General features: G+C 59.3%; 1 protein-coding gene across 1 annotated transcript in view; it reads left to right on the forward strand.

Moving 5' to 3' along the window:
• The window catches only part of LOC142907196 (uncharacterized), a 35687-nt gene extending 21545 nt beyond the window's left edge, over positions 1–14142 (forward strand). Inside the window, exons 4-5 of the mRNA XM_076056455.1 lie at positions 13102–13399; positions 14108–14142. Of these exons, the coding sequence (XP_075912570.1) occupies positions 13102–13399; positions 14108–14142 (333 nt within the window). The remainder of the gene's footprint in view (positions 1–13101; positions 13400–14107) is intronic.
• Positions 14143–20800: the final 6658 nt, after the last annotated feature.

Below are 20800 nucleotides of genomic sequence, written 5' to 3' on the forward strand. Positions count from 1 at the left end.
GCTCAGTCAGTCAGTCACTCAGTCAGTCACTCAGTCAGTCAGTCAGCCAGTCACTCGCTCAGTCACTCGGTCATTCGCTCGCTCGCCCAGCCAGTCACTCGCTCAGTCACTCGCTCAGTCACTCAGTCAGTCAGTCACTCAGTCACTCACTCAGCCAGTCACTCAGTCAATCACTCAGCCAGTCACTCGTTCAGTCACTCAGTCACTCAGTCACTCACTCAGTCACTCACTCAGTCACTCAGCCAGCCACTCGCTCAGTCACTCACTCAGCCAGCCACTCGCTCAGCCACTCACTCAGTCACTCAGTCACTCGCTCAGTCACTCGCTCAGCCAGTTACTCGCTCAGTCACTCAGTCACTCGCTCAGTCACTCAGTCAGTCACTCAGTCACTCAGCCAGTCACTCAGTCACTCAGTCAGTCACTCAGTCACTCGCTCAGCCAGTCACTCGCTCAGTCACTCAGCCAGTCACTCAGTCAGTCACTCACTCGCTCAGCCAGTCACTCGCTCAGTCACTTGCTCAGTCACTCAGTCACTCACTCACTCAGTCACTCACTCAGTCCCTCAGCCAGTCACTCAGTCACTCAGCCACTCAGTCACTCAGTCAGTCAATCAGTCACTCAGACACTCACTCAGTCACTAAGCCAGTCACTCAGTCACTCGGTCACTCAGTCACTCAGCCAGTCACTCACTCAGTCACTCAGTCACTCAGTCACTCAGTCACTCAGCCAGTCACTCAGTCACTCAGTCACTCAGTCAGTCACTCAGTCAGTCACTCGCTCAGTCACTCAGTCAGTCACTCGCTCAGTCACTCAGCCAGTCACTCAGTCACTCAGTCACTCAGTCAGGCACTCGCTCAGTCAGTCAGTCAGTCACTCAGTCAGTCAGTCACTCAGTCACTCAGTCACTCAGTGAGTCACTCACTCAGTCAGTCACTCAGTCAGTCACTCAGTCACTCACTCAGTCAGTCACTCAGTCAGTCACTCAGTCACTCAGTCAGTCACTCAGTCGCTCAGTCAGTCAGTCACTCAGCCAGTCACTCAGTCAGTCATTCAGTCACTCAGTCACTCACTCAGTCACTCAGTCACTCAGCCAGTCACTCAGTCAGTCAGTCACTCAGTCACTCAGCCAGTCACTCAGTCAGTCAGTGAGTCAGTCACTCTGTCACTCAGTCACTCAGTCACTCAGTCAGTCACTCAATCACTCAGCCAGTCACTCAGTCAGTCAGTCACTCAGTCACTCAACCAGTCACTCAGTCAGTCAGTCACTCAGTCACTCAGTCACTCAGTCAGTCACTCAGTCAGTCAGTGAGTCAGTCACTCAGTCACTCAGCCACTCAGTCACTCAGTCAGTCACTCACTCAGTCACTCAGTCACTCAGTCAGTCACTCAGTCACTCAGTCACTCAGTCAGTCACTCAGTCAATCACTCAGTCACTCAGTCACTCAGTCAGTCAGTGAGTCAGTCACTCAGTCACTCAGTCAGTCAGTCACTCAGTCACTCAGTCAGTCACTCAGTCACTCAGTCACTCAGCCAGTCACTCAGTCACTCAGTCACTCAGTCAGTCAATCAGTCACTCAGTCACTCAGTCAGTCAATCAGTCACTCAGTCACTCACTCAGTCACTCAGCCACTCAGTCACTCAGTCACTCACTCAGTCACTCAGCCAGTCACTCAGTCACTCAGCCACTCAGTCACTCAGTCAGTCAATCAGTCACTCAGTCACTCACTCAGTCACTCAGCCAGTCACTCAGTCACTCAGTCACTCAGCCGGTCACTCACTCAGTCACTCAGTCACTCAGCCAGTCACTCAGTCGCTCAGTCACTCAGTCAGTCACTCAGTCAGTCACTCGCTCAGTCACTCAGTCAGTCACTCGCTCAGTCACTCAGCCAGTCACTCAGTCACTCAGTCACTCAGTCAGGCACTCGCTCAGTCAGTCAGTCACTCAGTCAGTCACTCAGCCAGTCACTCGCTCAGCCAGTCACTCAGTCACTCAGTCACTCACTCAGTCACTCACTCAGTCAGTCACTCAGTCACTCAGTCACTCAGCCAGTCACTCAGTCACTCAGTCACTCGCTCAGCCAGCCACTCACTGCCTCGCTCGCTCAGCCAGTCACTCGCTCAGTCACTCACCGCCTCGCTCGCTCAGCCAGTCACCCAGTCAGTCACTCAGTCAGTCACTCAGTCAGTCACTCAGTCACTCAGTCACTCAGTCACTCAGCCAGTCACTCAGTCACTCAGTCACTCGCTCAGCCAGCCACTCACCACCTCGCTCGCTCAGCCAGTCACTCGCTCAGTCACTCGCTCAGCCAGTCACTCGCTCAGTCAGTCACTCGCTCAGTCACTCAGTTACTCGCTCAGTCACTCATTCAGTCACTCGCTCAGTCACTCAGTCAGTCGCTCAGTCACTCAGTCACTCAGTCACTTAGTCACTCAGCCAGTCACTCAGTCAGTCACTCGCTCAGTCAGTCAGTCACTCAGTCAGTCACTCAGTCAGTCAGTCAGCCAGTCACTCGCTCAGTCACTCGGTCATTCGCTCGCTCGCCCAGCCAGTCACTCGCTCAGTCACTCGCTCAGTCACTCAGTCAGTCAGTCACTCAGTCACTCACTCAGCCAGTCACTCAGTCAATCACTCAGCCAGTCACTCGTTCAGTCACTCAGTCACTCAGTCACTCACTCAGTCACTCACTCAGTCACTCAGCCAGCCACTCGCTCAGTCACTCACTCAGCCAGCCACTCGCTCAGCCACTCACTCAGTCACTCAGTCACTCGCTCAGTCACTCGCTCAGCCAGTCACTCGCTCAGTCACTCAGTCACTCGCTCAGTCACTCAGTCAGTCACTCAGTCACTCAGCCAGTCACTCAGTCACTCAGTCAGTCACTCAGTCACTCGCTCAGCCAGTCACTCGCTCAGTCACTCAGCCAGTCACTCAGTCAGTCACTCACTCGCTCAGCCAGTCACTCGCTCAGTCACTTGCTCAGTCACTCAGTCACTCACTCACTCAGTCACTCACTCAGTCCCTCAGCCAGTCACTCAGTCACTCAGCCACTCAGTCACTCAGTCAGTCAATCAGTCACTCAGACACTCACTCAGTCACTAAGCCAGTCACTCAGTCACTCGGTCACTCAGTCACTCAGCCAGTCACTCACTCAGTCACTCAGTCACTCAGTCACTCAGCCAGTCACTCAGTCACTCAGTCACTCAGTCAGTCACTCAGTCAGTCACTCGCTCAGTCACTCAGTCAGTCACTCGCTCAGTCACTCAGCCAGTCACTCAGTCACTCAGTCACTCAGTCAGGCACTCGCTCAGTCAGTCAGTCAGTCACTCAGTCAGTCAGTCACTCAGTCACTCGCTCAGCCAGTCACTCAGTCACTCAGTCACTCAGTCACTCACTCAGTCACTCACTCAGTCAGTCACTCAGTCACTCAGTCACTCAGCCAGTCACTCAGTCACTCAGTCACTCGCTCAGCCAGCCACTCACCACCTCGCTCACTCAGCCAGTCACTCGCTCAGTCACTCACCGCCTTGCTCGCTCAGCCAGTCACTCGCTCAGTCACTCACCGCCTCGCTCTCTCAGCCAGTCATCCAGTCAGTCACTCAGTCAGTCACTCAGTCAGTCACTCAGTCACTCAGTCACTCAGTCACTCAGCCAGTCACTCAGTCACTCGCTCAGCCAGCCACTCACCGCCTTGCTCGCTCAGCCAGTCACTCGCTCAGTCAGTCACTCGCTCAGTCACTCAGTCACTCGCTCAGTCACTCATTCAGTCACTCAGCCAGTCACTCAGCCAGTCACTCAGTCAGTCACTCAGTCAGTCAGTCAGCCAGTCACTCGCTCAGTAACTCGGTCACTCGCTCGCTCGCCCAGCCAGTCACTCGCTCAGTCACTCGCTCAGTCACTCAGTCAGTCAGTCACTCAGTCACTCACTCAGCCAGTCACTCAGTCACTCACTCAGCCAGTCACTCGCTCAGTCACTCGCTCAGTCACTCAGTCACTCAGTCACTCACTCAGTCACTCACTCAGTCACTCAGCCAGCCACTCGCTCAGTCACTCAGTCAGTCACTCAGTCACTCAGCCAGTCACTCAGTCACTCAGTCAGTCACTCAGTCACTCGCTCAGCCAGTCACTCGCTCAGTCACTCAGCCAGTCACTCGCTCAGCCAGTCACTCGCTCAGTCACTCGCTCAGTCACTCAGTCACTCACTCACTCACTCACTCAGTCACTCAGCCAGTCACTCAGTCACTCAGCCACTCAGTCACTCAGTCAGTCAATCAGTCACTCAGTCACTCACTCAGTCACTCAGCCAGTCACTCAGTCACTCAGTCACTCAGTCACTCAGCCAGTCACTCACTCAGTCACTCAGTCACTCAGCCAGTCACTCAGTCACTCAGTCACTCAGTCAGTCACTCAGTCAGTCACACGCTCAGTCACTCAGTCAGTCACTCGCTCAGTCACTCAGCCAGTCACTCAGTCACTCAGTCACTCAGTCAGGCACTCGCTCAGTCAGTCAGTCACTCAATCAGTCACTCAGCCAGTCACTCGCTCAGCCAGTCACTCAGTCACTCAGTCACTCAGTCACTCACTCAGTCACTCATTCAGTCAGTCACTCAGTCACTCAGTCACTCAGCCAGTCACTCAGTCACTCAGTCACTCGCTCAGCCAGCCACTCACCACCTCGCTCACTCAGCCAGTCACTCGCTCAGTCACTCACCGCCTCGCTCGCTCAGCCAGTCACTCGCTCAGTCACTCACCGCCTCGCTCGCTCAGCCAGTCACCCAGTCAGTCACTCAGTCAGTCACTCAGTCAGTCACTCAGTCACTCAGTCACTCAGTCACTCGCTCAGCCAGCGACTCACCGCCTCGATCGCTCAGCCAGTCACTCGCTCAGTCAGTCACTCGCTCAGTCACTCAGTCACTCGCTCAGTCACTCATTCAGTCACTCGCTCAGTCACTCAGTCACTCGCTCAGTCACTCAGTCACTCACTCAGTCACTTAGTCACTCAGCCAGTCACTCAGTCAGTCACTCGCTCAGTCACTTAGTCACTCAGTCACTCAGTCAGTCACTCAGCCAGTCACTCAGCCAGTCACTCAGTCAGTCACTCAGTCAGTCAGTCAGTCAGCCAGTCACTCGCTCAGTCACTCGCTCGCTCGCCCAGCCAGTCACTCGCTCAGTCACTCGCTCAGTCACTCAGTCAGTCAGTCACTCAGTCACTCACTCAGCCAGTCACTCAGTCACTCACTCAGCCAGTCACTCGCTCAGTCACTCGCTCAGTCACTCAGTCACTCAGTCACTCACTCAGTCACTCACTCAGTCACTCAGCCAGCCACTCGCTCGGTCACTCACTCAGCCAGCCACTCGCTCAGCCACTCACTCAGTCACTCAGTCACTCGCTCAGTCACTCGCTCAGCCAGTCACTCGCTCAGTCACTCAGTCACTCGCTCAGTCACTCAGTCAGTCACTCAGTCACTCAGCCAGTCACTCAGTCACTCAGTCAGTCACTCGCTCAGCCAGTCACTCGCTCAGTCACTCAGCCAGTCACTCAGTCACTCAGTCAGTCACTCACTCGCTCAGCCAGTCACTCGCTCAGTCACTCGCTCAGTCACTCAGTCACTCACTCACTCAGTCAGTCACTCGCTCAGTCACTCGCTCAGCCAGTCACTCGCTCAGTCACTCAGTCACTCGCTCAGTCACTCGCTCAGTCACTCAGTCACTTGCTCAGTCACTCAGTCACTCGCTCAGTCACTCAGCCAGTCACTCAGCCAGTCACTCAGACAGTCACTCGCTCAGTCACTCGCTCAGTCACTCAGCCAGTCACTCAGTCACTCAGCCAGTCACTCAGTCAGTCACTCGCTCAGTCACTCAGTCACTCGCTCAGTCACTCGCTCAGTCACTCGCTCAGTCAGTCACTCGCTCAGTCACTCACTCAGTCACTCAGTCACTCGTTCAGTCACTCGCTCAGTCACTCGCTCAGCCACTCGCTCAGCCACTCGCTCAGTCACTCGCTCAGTCACTCAGTCCCTCGCTCAGTCACTCAGTCAGTCACTCAGTCACTCGCTCAGTCACTCAGTCAGTCACTCGCTCAGTCACTCACTCAGTCACTCAGTCAGTCACTCGCTCAGTCACTCAGTCACTCGCTCAGTCACTCGCTCAGTCACTCACTCAGTCACTCAGTCACTCACTCAGTCACTCAGTCACTCGCTCAGTCACTCACTCAGTCACTCAGCCAGCCACTCACTCAGTCACTCACTCGCTCATTCACTCACTCAGTCACTCGCTCAGTCACTCAGTCATTCGCTCAGTCACTCGCTCACTCACTCGCTCAGTCACTCGCTCACTCACTCGCTCAGTCACTCGCTCACTCAGTCACTCGCTCAGTCACTCGCTCAGTCACTCAGCCAGTCACTCACTCAGTCACTCGCTCAGCCAGCCACTCGCTCAGTCACTCAGTCACTCGCTCAGCCACTCGCTCAGCCAACCACTCGCTCAGCCAGCCACTCACTCAGCCACTCGCTCAGCCACTCGCTCAGCCACACACTCAGCCACTCACTCACTCAGCCACTCACTCAGCCACTCACTCAGCCACTCGCTCAGTCACTCAGCCACTCACTCAGCCACTCAGCCACTCACTCAGCCACTCACCCACTCACTGAGCCACTCACTCAGCCACTCACTCACTCAGCCACTCACTCAGCCACTCACTCAGCCACTCACCCACTCACTGAGCCACTCACTGAGCCACTCACTCAGCCACTCACTCAGCCACTCACTCACTGAGCCACTCACTCAGCCAGCCACTCACTCAGCCACTCACTCAGCCAGCCACTCACCCACTCGCTCAGCCACTCACTTACCAGCCACTCGCTCAGCCACTCACTCACTAAGCCACTCACTCAGCCAGCCACTCACTCAGCCAGCCACTCGCTCAGCCACTCGCTCACTCAGCCACTCGCTTACTCAGCCACTCGCTCAGCCACTCACTCAGCCAGCCACTCGCTCAGCCACTCACTCACTCAGCCACTCGCTCACTCAGCCACTCGCTTACTCAGCCACTCGCTCAGCCACTCACTCAGCCAGCCACTCGCTCAGCCACTCGCTCACTCAGCCACTCGCTTACTCAGCCACTCGCTCAGCCACTCACTCAGCTAGCCACTCGCTCAGCCACTCACTCACTCAGCCACTCGCTCACTCAGCCACTCGCTTACTCAGCCACTCGCTCAGCCACTCACTCAGCCAGCCACTCGCTCAGCCACTCGCTCACTCAGCCACTCGCTTACTCAGCCACTCGCTCAGCCACTCACTCAGCCAGCCACTCGCTCAGCCACTCACTCACTCAGCCACTCGCTCACTCAGCCACTCGCTTACTCAGCCACTCGCTCAGCCACTCACTCAGCCAGCCACTCGCTCAGCCACTCGCTCACTCAGCCACTCGCTTACTCAGCCACTCACTCAGCCACTCACTCAGCCAGCCACTCGCTCAGCCACTCGCTCACTCAGCCACTCTGTCACTCAGCCACTCGCTCAGCCACTCGCTCAGCCAGCCGCTCGCTCAGCCACTCGCTCACTCAGTCACTCGCTCAGCCACTCGCTCACTCAGCCACTCGCTCAGTCACTCGCTCAGTCACTTGCTCACTCAGCCACTCACTCGCTCAGCCACTCACTTATCTACTCGCTCAGCCACTCACTCAGCCACTCACTCACTCAGCCACTCACTCAGCCACTCGCTCAGTCACTCGCTCAGCCACTCGCTCAGCCAGCCACTCGCTCAGCCAGCCACTCACTCAGCCAGCCACTCACTCAGCCACTCGCTCAGCCACTCGCTCAGCCACTCACTCAGCCACTCGCTCAGTCACTCAGCCACTCACTCAGCCACTCACTCAGCCACTCAGCCACTCACTCAGCCACTCACCCACTCACTGAGCCACTCACTCAGGCACTCACTCACTCAGCCAGCCACTCACTCAGCCACTCACTCAGCCACTCACTCAGCCACTCACCCACTCACTGAGCCACTCACTCAGCCACTCACTCAGCCACTCACCCACTCACTGAGCCACTCACTGAGCCACTCACTCAGCCACTCACTCAGCCACTCACTCACTGAGCCACTCACTCAGCCAGCCACTCACTCAGCCACTCACTCAGCCAGCCACTCACCCACTCGCTCAGCCACTCACTTACCAGCCACTCGCTCAGCCACTCACTCACTAAGCCACTCACTCAGCCAGCCACTCACTCAGCCAGCCACTCGCTCAGCCACTCGCTCACTCAGCCACTCGCTTACTCAGCCACTCGCTCAGCCACTCACTCAGCCAGCCACTCGCTCAGCCACTCACTCACTCAGCCACTCGCTCACTCAGCCACTCGCTTACTCAGCCACTCGCTCAGCCACTCACTCAGCCAGCCACTCGCTCAGCCACTCGCTCACTCAGCCACTCGCTTACTCAGCCACTCGCTCAGCCACTCACTCAGCTAGCCACTCGCTCAGCCACTCACTCACTCAGCCACTCGCTCACTCAGCCACTCGCTTACTCAGCCACTCGCTCAGCCACTCACTCAGCCAGCCACTCGCTCAGCCACTCGCTCACTCAGCCACTCGCTTACTCAGCCACTCGCTCAGCCACTCACTCAGCCAGCCACTCGCTCAGCCACTCACTCACTCAGCCACTCGCTCACTCAGCCACTCGCTTACTCAGCCACTCGCTCAGCCACTCACTCAGCCAGCCACTCGCTCAGCCACTCGCTCACTCAGCCACTCGCTTACTCAGCCACTCGCTCAGCCACTCACTCAGCCAGCCACTCGCTCAGCCACTCGCTCACTCAGCCACTCTGTCACTCAGCCACTCGCTCAGCCACTCGCTCAGCCAGCCACTCGCTCAGCCACTCGCTCACTCAGTCACTCGCTCAGCCACTCGCTCACTCAGCCACTCGCTCAGTCACTCGCTCAGTCACTTGCTCACTCAGCCACTCACTCGCTCAGCCACTCACTTATCTACTCGCTCAGCCACTCACTCAGCCACTCACTCACTCAGCCACTCACTCAGCCACTCGCTCAGTCACTCGCTCAGCCACTCGCTCAGCCAGCCACTCGCTCAGCCAGCCACTCACTCAGCCAGCCACTCACTCAGCCACTCGCTCAGCCACTCGCTCAGCCACTCACTCAGCCACTCGCTCAGTCACTCAGCCACTCACTCAGCCACTCACTCAGCCACTCAGCCACTCACTCAGCCACTCACCCACTCACTGAGCCACTCACTCAGGCACTCACTCACTCAGCCAGCCACTCACTCAGCCACTCACTCAGCCACTCACTCAGCCACTCACCCACTCACTGAGCCACTCACTCAGCCACTCACTCAGCCACTCACTCAGTCACTCACTCACACACTCACTCAATCACTCGCTCAGTCACTCACTCAGTCAGCCACTCGCTCACTCACTCAGCCACTCGTTCAGTCACTCGCTCAGTCACTCGCTCAGCCACTCGCTCAGCCACTCGCTCAGTCACTCGCTCAGTCACTCAGTCCCTCGCTCAGTCACTCAGTCAGTCACTCAGTCACTCGCTCAGTCACTCAGTCAGTCACTCGCTCAGTCACTCACTCAGTCACTCAGTCAGTCACTCGCTCAGTCACTCAGTCACTCGCTCAGTCACTCGCTCAGTCACTCACTCAGTCACTCAGTCACTCACTCAGTCACTCAGTCACTCGCTCAGTCACTCACTCAGTCACTCAGCCAGCCACTCACTCAGTCACTCACTCGCTCATTCACTCACTCAGTCACTCGCTCAGTCACTCAGTCATTCGCTCAGTCACTCGCTCACTCACTCGCTCAGTCACTCGCTCACTCACTCGCTCAGTCACTCGCTCACTCAGTCACTCGCTCAGTCACTCGCTCAGTCACTCAGCCAGTCACTCACTCAGTCACTCGCTCAGCCAGCCACTCGCTCAGTCACTCAGTCACTCGCTCAGCCACTCGCTCAGCCAACCACTCGCTCAGCCAGCCACTCACTCAGCCACTCGCTCAGCCACTCGCTCAGCCACACACTCAGCCACTCACTCACTCAGCCACTCACTCAGCCACTCACTCAGCCACTCGCTCAGTCACTCAGCCACTCACTCAGCCACTCAGCCACTCACTCAGCCACTCACCCACTCACTGAGCCACTCACTCAGCCACTCACTCACTCAGCCACTCACTCAGCCACTCACTCAGCCACTCACCCACTCACTGAGCCACTCACTGAGCCACTCACTCAGCCACTCACTCAGCCACTCACTCACTGAGCCACTCACTCAGCCAGCCACTCACTCAGCCACTCACTCAGCCAGCCACTCACCCACTCGCTCAGCCACTCACTTACCAGCCACTCGCTCAGCCACTCACTCACTAAGCCACTCACTCAGCCAGCCACTCACTCAGCCAGCCACTCGCTCAGCCACTCGCTCACTCAGCCACTCGCTTACTCAGCCACTCGCTCAGCCACTCACTCAGCCAGCCACTCGCTCAGCCACTCACTCACTCAGCCACTCGCTCACTCAGCCACTCGCTTACTCAGCCACTCGCTCAGCCACTCACTCAGCCAGCCACTCGCTCAGCCACTCGCTCACTCAGCCACTCGCTTACTCAGCCACTCGCTCAGCCACTCACTCAGCTAGCCACTCGCTCAGCCACTCACTCACTCAGCCACTCGCTCACTCAGCCACTCGCTTACTCAGCCACTCGCTCAGCCACTCACTCAGCCAGCCACTCGCTCAGCCACTCGCTCACTCAGCCACTCGCTTACTCAGCCACTCGCTCAGCCACTCACTCAGCCAGCCACTCGCTCAGCCACTCACTCACTCAGCCACTCGCTCACTCAGCCACTCGCTTACTCAGCCACTCGCTCAGCCACTCACTCAGCCAGCCACTCGCTCAGCCACTCGCTCACTCAGCCACTCGCTTACTCAGCCACTCACTCAGCCACTCACTCAGCCAGCCACTCGCTCAGCCACTCGCTCACTCAGCCACTCTGTCACTCAGCCACTCGCTCAGCCACTCGCTCAGCCAGCCGCTCGCTCAGCCACTCGCTCACTCAGTCACTCGCTCAGCCACTCGCTCACTCAGCCACTCGCTCAGTCACTCGCTCAGTCACTTGCTCACTCAGCCACTCACTCGCTCAGCCACTCACTTATCTACTCGCTCAGCCACTCACTCAGCCACTCACTCACTCAGCCACTCACTCAGCCACTCGCTCAGTCACTCGCTCAGCCACTCGCTCAGCCAGCCACTCGCTCAGCCAGCCACTCACTCAGCCAGCCACTCACTCAGCCACTCGCTCAGCCACTCGCTCAGCCACTCACTCAGCCACTCGCTCAGTCACTCAGCCACTCACTCAGCCACTCACTCAGCCACTCAGCCACTCACTCAGCCACTCACCCACTCACTGAGCCACTCACTCAGGCACTCACTCACTCAGCCAGCCACTCACTCAGCCACTCACTCAGCCACTCACTCAGCCACTCACCCACTCACTGAGCCACTCACTCAGCCACTCACTCAGCCACTCACCCACTCACTGAGCCACTCACTGAGCCACTCACTCAGCCACTCACTCAGCCACTCACTCACTGAGCCACTCACTCAGCCAGCCACTCACTCAGCCACTCACTCAGCCAGCCACTCACCCACTCGCTCAGCCACTCACTTACCAGCCACTCGCTCAGCCACTCACTCACTAAGCCACTCACTCAGCCAGCCACTCACTCAGCCAGCCACTCGCTCAGCCACTCGCTCACTCAGCCACTCGCTTACTCAGCCACTCGCTCAGCCACTCACTCAGCCAGCCACTCGCTCAGCCACTCACTCACTCAGCCACTCGCTCACTCAGCCACTCGCTTACTCAGCCACTCGCTCAGCCACTCACTCAGCCAGCCACTCGCTCAGCCACTCGCTCACTCAGCCACTCGCTTACTCAGCCACTCGCTCAGCCACTCACTCAGCTAGCCACTCGCTCAGCCACTCACTCACTCAGCCACTCGCTCACTCAGCCACTCGCTTACTCAGCCACTCGCTCAGCCACTCACTCAGCCAGCCACTCGCTCAGCCACTCGCTCACTCAGCCACTCGCTTACTCAGCCACTCGCTCAGCCACTCACTCAGCCAGCCACTCGCTCAGCCACTCACTCACTCAGCCACTCGCTCACTCAGCCACTCGCTTACTCAGCCACTCGCTCAGCCACTCACTCAGCCAGCCACTCGCTCAGCCACTCGCTCACTCAGCCACTCGCTTACTCAGCCACTCGCTCAGCCACTCACTCAGCCAGCCACTCGCTCAGCCACTCGCTCACTCAGCCACTCTGTCACTCAGCCACTCGCTCAGCCACTCGCTCAGCCAGCCGCTCGCTCAGCCACTCGCTCACTCAGTCACTCGCTCAGCCACTCGCTCACTCAGCCACTCGCTCAGTCACTCGCTCAGTCACTTGCTCACTCAGCCACTCACTCGCTCAGCCACTCACTTATCTACTCGCTCAGCCACTCACTCAGCCACTCACTCACTCAGCCACTCACTCAGCCACTCGCTCAGTCACTCGCTCAGCCACTCGCTCAGCCAGCCACTCGCTCAGCCAGCCACTCACTCAGCCAGCCACTCACTCAGCCACTCGCTCAGCCACTCGCTCAGCCACTCACTCAGCCACTCGCTCAGTCACTCAGCCACTCACTCAGCCACTCACTCAGCCACTCAGCCACTCACTCAGCCACTCACCCACTCACTGAGCCACTCACTCAGGCACTCACTCACTCAGCCAGCCACTCACTCAGCCACTCACTCAGCCACTCACTCAGCCACTCACCCACTCACTGAGCCACTCACTCAGCCACTCACTCAGCCACTCACTCAGTCACTCACTCACACACTCACTCAATCACTCGCTCAGTCACTCACTCAGTCAGCCACTCGCTCACTCACTCAGCCACTCATTCAGCCACTCACTCAGCCACTCGCTCAGTCACTCACTCACTCAGCCACTCACTCAGCCACTCACTCAGCCAGCCACTCACTCAGCCACTCACTCACTCAGCCACTCACTCAATGAGCCACTCACCCCCCCCCCCCCACCCACCTCCATCAGAGCGACGACGATGATGACGATGACGACGAGGAGGAGGAGGAGGAGGAGTTTGACGAGGCCGTGGTGGACGAGGAGGATGAAGAGGGGCATGGGGAGGGGCAGGGGGAGGGGCGAGGGGAGGGGCGAGGGGAGGGGCGAGGGGGCGTGACCGACCCGGCAAGGGGGACGGCAGCGGCGGTCCGGGCAGCTCCGCCGCACTGCATTCTGGGTGGAGTGGCCCACCCCCGGGGGGCTGCCGGGGGGCCGAGGAGAGGGGGCGGCCGCCGGAGGGGCAACAAGCGGGGAGGCGGCGGAGGAGGTGGAGGCGGTGGAGGCGGTGGAGGCAGTGGAGGCGGTGGAGGCGGTGGAGGCGGTGGAGGCGGTGGAGGCGGTGGAGGCAGTGGAGGCGGTGGAGGCGGTGGCGGTGGTGGTGGTGGTGGTGGTGGAGGGGGAGGATCATCCGGCGCTGCGGCTGTGAAGGGGCGGAAGAAAGGTTACAGTCGTTGCCATGGTTACAGTCGTTGTCATGGTCACAGTCGTCATGGTTGCAGTCGTCGTCATGGTCACAGTCGTCGTCATGGTCACCGTCGTCGTCATGGTTACCGTCGCCATTGTCATCGAAATCTCTCCATCTCCTACTCTGTCCCCGTGTCTCCCCCCGTGTCTCCCCCCGTGTCCACCCGTGTCTCCCTCCCCGTGTCTCCTACTCCGTGTCTCCCACCCCGTGTCTCCACCCGTGTCTCCCCGTGTCTCCTACCCCGTGTCTCCCACCCCGTGTCTCCTACTCCGTGTCTCCCACCCCGTGTCTCCCCGTGTCTCTCTCCCCGTGTGTCCTACTCCGTGTCTCCCACCCCGTGTCTCCACCCATGTCTCCCCGTGTCTCCTACCCCGTGTCTCCCACCCCGTGTCTCCTACCCCGTGTCTCCCACCCCGTGTCTCTCCCCGTGTCTCTCTCCCCGTGTATCTCTCCCCGTGTCTCTCTCCCCGTGTCTCCCACCCCGTGTCTCCCCGTGTCTCTCCCCCACAGAGGAGCGTGGCGATGGCTACCACACAGACCACTAAGACTTTTGCTAGGTTTGCCAACAGCGTGGCGAGATCATCCTGTGAGACACGTGTCTCTCTCTCCGTGTCTCTCTCTGTCTCCCCGTGTCTCCCCGTGTCTTCCCGTGTCTCTCTCCCCGTGTCTCCCACGTGTCTCTCTCGACGTGTCTCCCCGTGTCTCCCACGTGTCTCCCCGTGTCTCCCACGTGTCTCCCCGTGTCTCCACGTGTCTCCCCGTGTCTCCCCGTGTGTCTCTCCCCGTGTCTCCCCCTGTCTCCCACGTGTCTTTCTCCCCGTGTCTCCCCGTGTCTCTCCCCACGCAGAGGAGCGTGGCGATGGCTACCAGACGGACCATCAAGACTTTTGCGAGGTTTGCCAACAGCGTGGCGAGATTATCCTGTGTGACACGTGACTCCACGTGTCTCTCTCTGTCTCCCCGTGTCTCCCCGTGTCTCCCCCTGTGTCTCCTACTCCTTGTCCCCCACGTGTCTCCCTCCCCGTGTCTCCCCGTGTCTCCCCCTGTCTCCCACGTGTCTCCCCGTGTCTCCCCCTGTCTCTCTCCACGTGTCTCTCTCCCCGTGTCTCTCACGTGTCTCCCCCGTGTCTTTCTCTGTCTCCCCGTGTCTCCCCGTGTCTCTCTCCCCGTGTCTCTCTCCCCCCACAGAGGAGCGTGGCGATGGCTACCACACGGACCATCAAGACTTTTGCGAGGTTTGCCAACAGCGTGGCGAGATTATCCTGTGTGACACGTGACTCTCTCTGTCTCCACGTGTCTCTCTCCCCGTGTCTCCCACGTGTCTCCCTCTGTCTCTCTCTGTCCCTCCGTGTCTCCACGTGTCTCCCCCTGTCTCCCACGTGTCTCTCACGTGTCTCTCTCTGTCTCCCCGTGTCTCCCCCTGTCTCCCCGTGTCTCCCACGTGTCTCCCCGTGTCTCTCTCCCCCTGTCTCCCCCTGTCTCCCCGTGTCTCCCACGTGTCTCCCCGTGTCTCCCACGTGTCTCCCCGTGTCTCCCCGTGTCTCTCTCTGTCTCCCCGTGTCTCCCCGTGTCTCCACGTGTCTCCCCGTGTCTCCCACCCCGTGTCTCTCCCCACGCAGAAGAGCGTGGCGATGGCTACCAGACGGACCACCAAGACTTTTGCGAGGTTTGCCAACAGCGTGGCGAGATTATCCTGTGTGACACGTGACTCCACGTGTCTCTCTCTGTCTCCCCGTGTCTCCCCGTGTCTCCCACGTGTCTCCACGTGTCTTTCTCCCCGTGTCTCCCCGTGTCTCTCTCCCCGTGTCTCCCCCACAGAGGAGCGTGGCGATGGCTACCACACGGACCACCAAGACTTTTGCGAGGTTTGCCAACAGCGTGGCGAGATTATCCTGTGTGACACGTATCTCTTCCTGTCTCCCCGTGTCTCCCACGTGTCTCCCCGTGTCTCCCTCTGTCTCTCTCTGTCTCTCCATGTCTCCCCCTGTCTCCACGTGTCTCCCCATGTCTCTCTCCCCCTGTCTCCCCGTGTCTCCCCGTGTCTCTCTCCCCCTGTCTCCCCGTGTCTCCCCGTGTCTCTCCCCCCACAGAGGAGCGTGGCGATGGCTACCAGACGGACCACCAGGACTTTTGCGAGGTTTGCCAACAGCGTGGCGAGATTATCCTGTGTGACACGTGACTCCACGTGTCTCTCTCTGTCTCCCCGTGTCTCCCCGTGTCTCCCCGTGTCTCCCCGTGTCTCCCCGTGTCTCCCCGTGTCTCTCTCCCACGTGTCTCCCCGTGTCTCCCCGTGTCTCCCACGTGTCTCTCTCCCCATGTCTCCCCGTGTCTCCCACCCCGTGTCTCTCTCCCACGCAGAGGAGGGTGGCGATGGCTACCAGACGGACCATCAAGACTTTTGCGAGGTTTGCCAACAGCGTGGCGAGATTATCCTGTGTGACACGTGACTCCACGTGTCTCTCTCTGTCTCCCCGTGTCTCCCCGTGTCTCCCCCTGTGTCTCCTACTCCTTGTCTCCCACGTGTCTCCCTCCCCGTGTCTCCACGTGTCTCCCCGTGTCTCCCACGTGTCTCCCCGTGTCTCCCCCTATCTCTCTCCACGTGTCTCTCTCCCCGTGTCTCTCACGTGTCTCCCCCGTGTCTCTCTCTGTCTCCCCGTGTCTCCCCGTGTCTCTCTCCCCGTGTCTCTCTCCCCCCACAGAGGAGCGTGGCGATGGCTACCAGACGGACCACCAAGACTTTTGTGAGGTTTGCCAACAGCGTGGCGAGATTATCCTGTGTGACACGTGTCTCTCTCTGTCTCTCCGTGTCTCCACGTGTCTCCCCCTGTCTCCCCCTGTCTCTCTCCACGTGTCTCCCCGTGTCTCTCTCCCCGTGTCTCTCCCCGTGTCTCCCACGTGTCTCTCTCCCCGTGTCTCCCCGTGTCTCCCACGTGTCTCCCTCCCCGTGTCTCTCTCCCCGTGTCTCTCCCCGTGTCTCTCCGTGTCTCTCTCCCCACGCAGAGGAGCGTGGTGATGGCTACCAGACGGACCACCAAGACTTTTGTGAGGTTTGCCAACAGCGTGGCGAGATCATCCTGTGTGACACGTGTCTCTCTCTGTCTCCACGTGTCTCTCTCCCCGTGTCTCCCACGTGTCTCCCTCTGTCTCTCTCTGTCTCTCCGTGGCTCCACGTGTCTCCCCCTGTCTCCCACGTGTCTCTCACGTGTCTCTCTCTGTCTCCCCGTGTCTCCCCCTCTCTCCCCGTGTCTCCCCGTGTCTCCCACCCCGTGTCTCTCTCCCCACGCAGAGGAGCGTGGCGATGGCTACCAGACGGACCACCAGGACTTTTGCGAGGTTTGCCAACAGCGTGGCGAGATTATCCTGTGTGACACGTGACTCCACGTGTCTCTCTCTGTCTCCCCGTGTCTCCCCGTGTCTCCCCCTGTGTCTCCTACTCCTTGTCCCCCACGTGTCTCCCTCCCCGTGTCTCCCCGTGTCTCCCCCTGTCTCCCACGTGTCTCCCCGTGTCTCCCCCTGTCTCTCTCCACGTGTCTCTCTCCCCGTGTCTCTCACGTGTCTCCCCCGTGTCTTTCTCTGTCTCCCCGTGTCTCCCCGTGTCTCTCTCCCCGTGTCTCTCTCCCCCCACAGAGGAGCGTGTCGATGGTTACCACACGGACCATCAAGACTTTTGCGAGGTTTGCCAACAGCGTGGCGAGATTATCCTGTGTGACACGTGACTCTCTCTGTCTCCACGTGTCTCTCTCCCCGTGTCTCCCACGTGTCTCCCTCTGTCTCTCTCTGTCCCTCCGTGTCTCCACGTGTCTCCCCCTGTCTCCCACGTGTCTCTCACGTGTCTCTCTCTGTCTCCCCGTGTCTCCCCCTGTCTCCCCGTGTCTCCCACGTGTCTCCCCGTGTCTCTCTCCCCCTGTCTCCCCCTGTCTCCCCGTGTCTCCCACGTGTCTCCCCGTGTCTCCCACGTGTCTCCCCGTGTCTCCCCGTGTCTCTCTCTGTCTCCCCGTGTCTCCCCGTGTCTCCACGTGTCTCCCCGTGTCTCCCACCCCGTGTCTCTCCCCACGCAGAAGAGCGTGGCGATGGCTACCAGACGGACCACCAAGACTTTTGCGAGGTTTGCCAACAGCGTGGCGAGATTATCCTGTGTGACACGTGACTCCACGTGTCTCTCTCTGTCTCCCCGTGTCTCCCCGTGTCTCCCACGTGTCTCCACGTGTCTTTCTCCCCGTGTCTCCCCGTGTCTCTCTCCCCGTGTCTCCCCCACAGAGGAGCGTGGCGATGGCTACCACACGGACCACCAAGACTTTTGCGAGGTTTGCCAACAGCGTGGCGAGATTATCCTGTGTGACACGTATCTCTTCCTGTCTCCCCGTGTCTCCCACGTGTCTCCCCGTGTCTCCCTCTGTCTCTCTCTGTCTCTCCATGTCTCCCCCTGTCTCCACGTGTCTCCCCGTGTCTCTCTCCCCCTGTCTCCCCGTGTCTCCCCGTGTCTCTCTCCCCCTGTCTCCCCGTGTCTCCCCGTGTCTCTCCCCCCACAGAGGAGCGTGGCGATGGCTACCAGACGGACCACCAGGACTTTTGCGAGGTTTGCCAACAGCGTGGCGAGATTATCCTGTGTGACACGTGACTCCACGTGTCTCTCTCTGTCTCCCCGTGTCTCCCCGTGTCTCCCACGTGTCTCCACGTGTCTTTCTCCCCGTGTCTCCCCGTGTCTCTCTCCCCGTGTCTCCCCCACAGAGGAGCGTGGCGATGGCTACCACACGGACCACCAAGACTTTTGCGAGGTTTGCCAACAGCGTGGCGAGATTATCCTGTGTGACACGTATCTCTTCCTGTCTCCCCGTGTCTCCCACGTGTCTCCCCGTGTCTCCCTCTGTCTCTCTCTGTCTCTCCATGTCTCCCCCTGTCTCCACGTGTCTCCCCGTGTCTCTCTCCCCCTGTCTCCCCGTGTCTCCCCGTGTCTCTCTCCCCCTGTCTCCCCGTGTCTCCCCGTGTCTCTCCCCCCACAGAGGAGCGTGGCGATGGCTACCAGACGGACCACCAGGACTTTTGCGAGGTTTGCCAACAGCGTGGCGAGATTATCCTGTGTGACACGTGACTCCACGTGTCTCTCTCTGTCTCCCCGTGTCTCCCCGTGTCTCCCCGTGTCTCCCCGTGTCTCCCCGTGTCTCCCACGTGTCTCTCTCCCCATGTCTCCCCGTGTCTCCCACCCCGTGTCTCTCTCCCACGCAGAGGAGGGTGGCGATGGCTACCAGACGGACCATCAAGACTTTTGCGAGGTTTGCCAACAGCGTGGCGAGATTATCCTGTGTGACACGTGACTCCACGTGTCTCTCTCTGTCTCCCCGTGTCTCCCCGTGTCCCCCCTGTGTCTCCTACTCCTTGTCTCCCACGTGTCTCCCTCCCCGTGTCTCCACGTGTCTCCCCCTGTCTCCCACGTGTCTCCCCGTGTCTCCCCCTGTCTCTCTCCACGTGTCTCTCTCCCCGTGTCTCTCACGTGTCTCCCCCGTGTCTTTCTCTGTCTCCTCCGTGTCTCCCCGTGTCTCTCTCCCCGTGTCTCTCTCCCCCCACAGAGGAGCGTGGCGATGGCTACCAGACGGACCATCAAGACTTTTGCGAGGTTTGCCAACAGCGTGGCGAGATTATCCTGTGTGACACGTGTCTCTCTCTGTCTCTCCGTGTCTCCACGTTTCTCTCTCCCCCTGTCTCCCACGTGTCTCCCTCTGTCTCTCTCTGTCTCTCCGTGTCTCCACGTGTCTCCCCCTGTCTCCCACGTGTCTCTCACGTGTCTCTCTCTGTCTCCCCGTGTCTCCCCCTGTCTCCCCGTGTCTCCCACGTGTCTCCCCGTGTCTCTCTCCCCCCACAGAGGAGCGAGGCGATGGCTACCAGACGGACCACCAGGACTTTTGCGAGGTTTGCCAACAGCGTGGCGAGATTATCCTGTGTGACACGTGACTCCACGTGTCTCTCTCTGTCTCCCCCGTGTTTCCCCGTGTCTCCCCGTGTCTCCCCGTGTCTCTCTCTCCCCGTGTCTCCCCCACAGAGGAGCGTGGCGATGGCTACCAGACGGACCACCAGGACTTTTGCGAGGTTTGTCAACAGCGTGGCGAGATTATCCTGTGTGACACGTGTCTCTCTCTGTCTCCCCGTATCTCCACGTGTCTCCCCCTGTCTCCCCGTGTCTCCCACGTGTCTCCCCGTGTCTCCCACGTGTCTCTCTCCACGTGTCTTTCTCCCACGTGTCTCCCCGTGTCTCTCTCCCCCCACAGAGGAGCGTGGCGATGGCTACCAGACGGACCACCAGGACTTTTGCGAGGTTTTCCAACAGCGTGGCGAGATTATCCTGTGTGACACGTGACTCCACGTGTCTCTCTCTGTCTCCCCGTGTCTCCCCGTGTCTCCCACGTGTCTCCCCGTGTCTCTCCGTGTCTCCCACATGTCTCCACGTGTCTTTCTCCCCGTGTCTCCCCGTGTCTCTCCCCACGCAGAGGAGCGTGGCGATGGCTACCAGACGGACCACCAAGACTTTTGCGAGGTTTGCCAACAGCGTGGCGAGATTATCCTGTGTGACACGTGTCCACGTGTCTCCCCGTGTCACTCTCTGTCTCTCCGTGTCTCCCACGTGTCTCCCCGTGTCTCCCCGTGTCTCTCTCCCACGTGTCTCCCCGTGTCTCCCCGTGTCTCCCACGTGTCTCTCTCCACGTGTCTTTCTCCCCGTGTCTCCCCGTGTCTCTCCCCACGCAGAGGAGCGTGGCGATGGCTACCAGACGGACCACCAGGACTTTTGCGAGGTTTGCCAACAGCGTGGCGAGATTATCCTGTGTGACACGTGACTCCACGTGTCTCTCTCTGTCTCCCCGTGTCTCCCCGTGTCTCCCACGTGTCTCCCCGTGTCTCCCCGTGTCTCTCTCCCCGTGTCTCCCCCACAGAGGAGCGTGGCGATGGCTACCAGACGGACCACCAGGACTTTTGCGAGGTTTGCCAACAGCGTGGCGAGATCATCCTGTGTGACACATGACTCCACGTATCTCTTCCTGTCTCCCCATGTCTCCCACGTGTCTCCCCGTGTCTCCCTCTGTCTCTCCATGTCTCCCCCTGTCTCCACGTGTCTCCCCGTGTCTCTCTCCCCCACACAGAGGAGCGTGGCGATGGCTACCAGACGGACCACCAGGACTTTTGCGAGGTTTGCCAACAGCGTGGCGAGATCATCCT

Source organism: Petromyzon marinus, chromosome 75, assembly GCF_048934315.1.
Source record: "Petromyzon marinus isolate PM22_M1 ecotype Great Lakes invasive population chromosome 75, UKy_Petmar_22M1.pri1.0, whole genome shotgun sequence".
In the NCBI taxonomy this organism is placed as follows: Eukaryota; Metazoa; Chordata; class Hyperoartia; order Petromyzontiformes; family Petromyzontidae; genus Petromyzon; species Petromyzon marinus.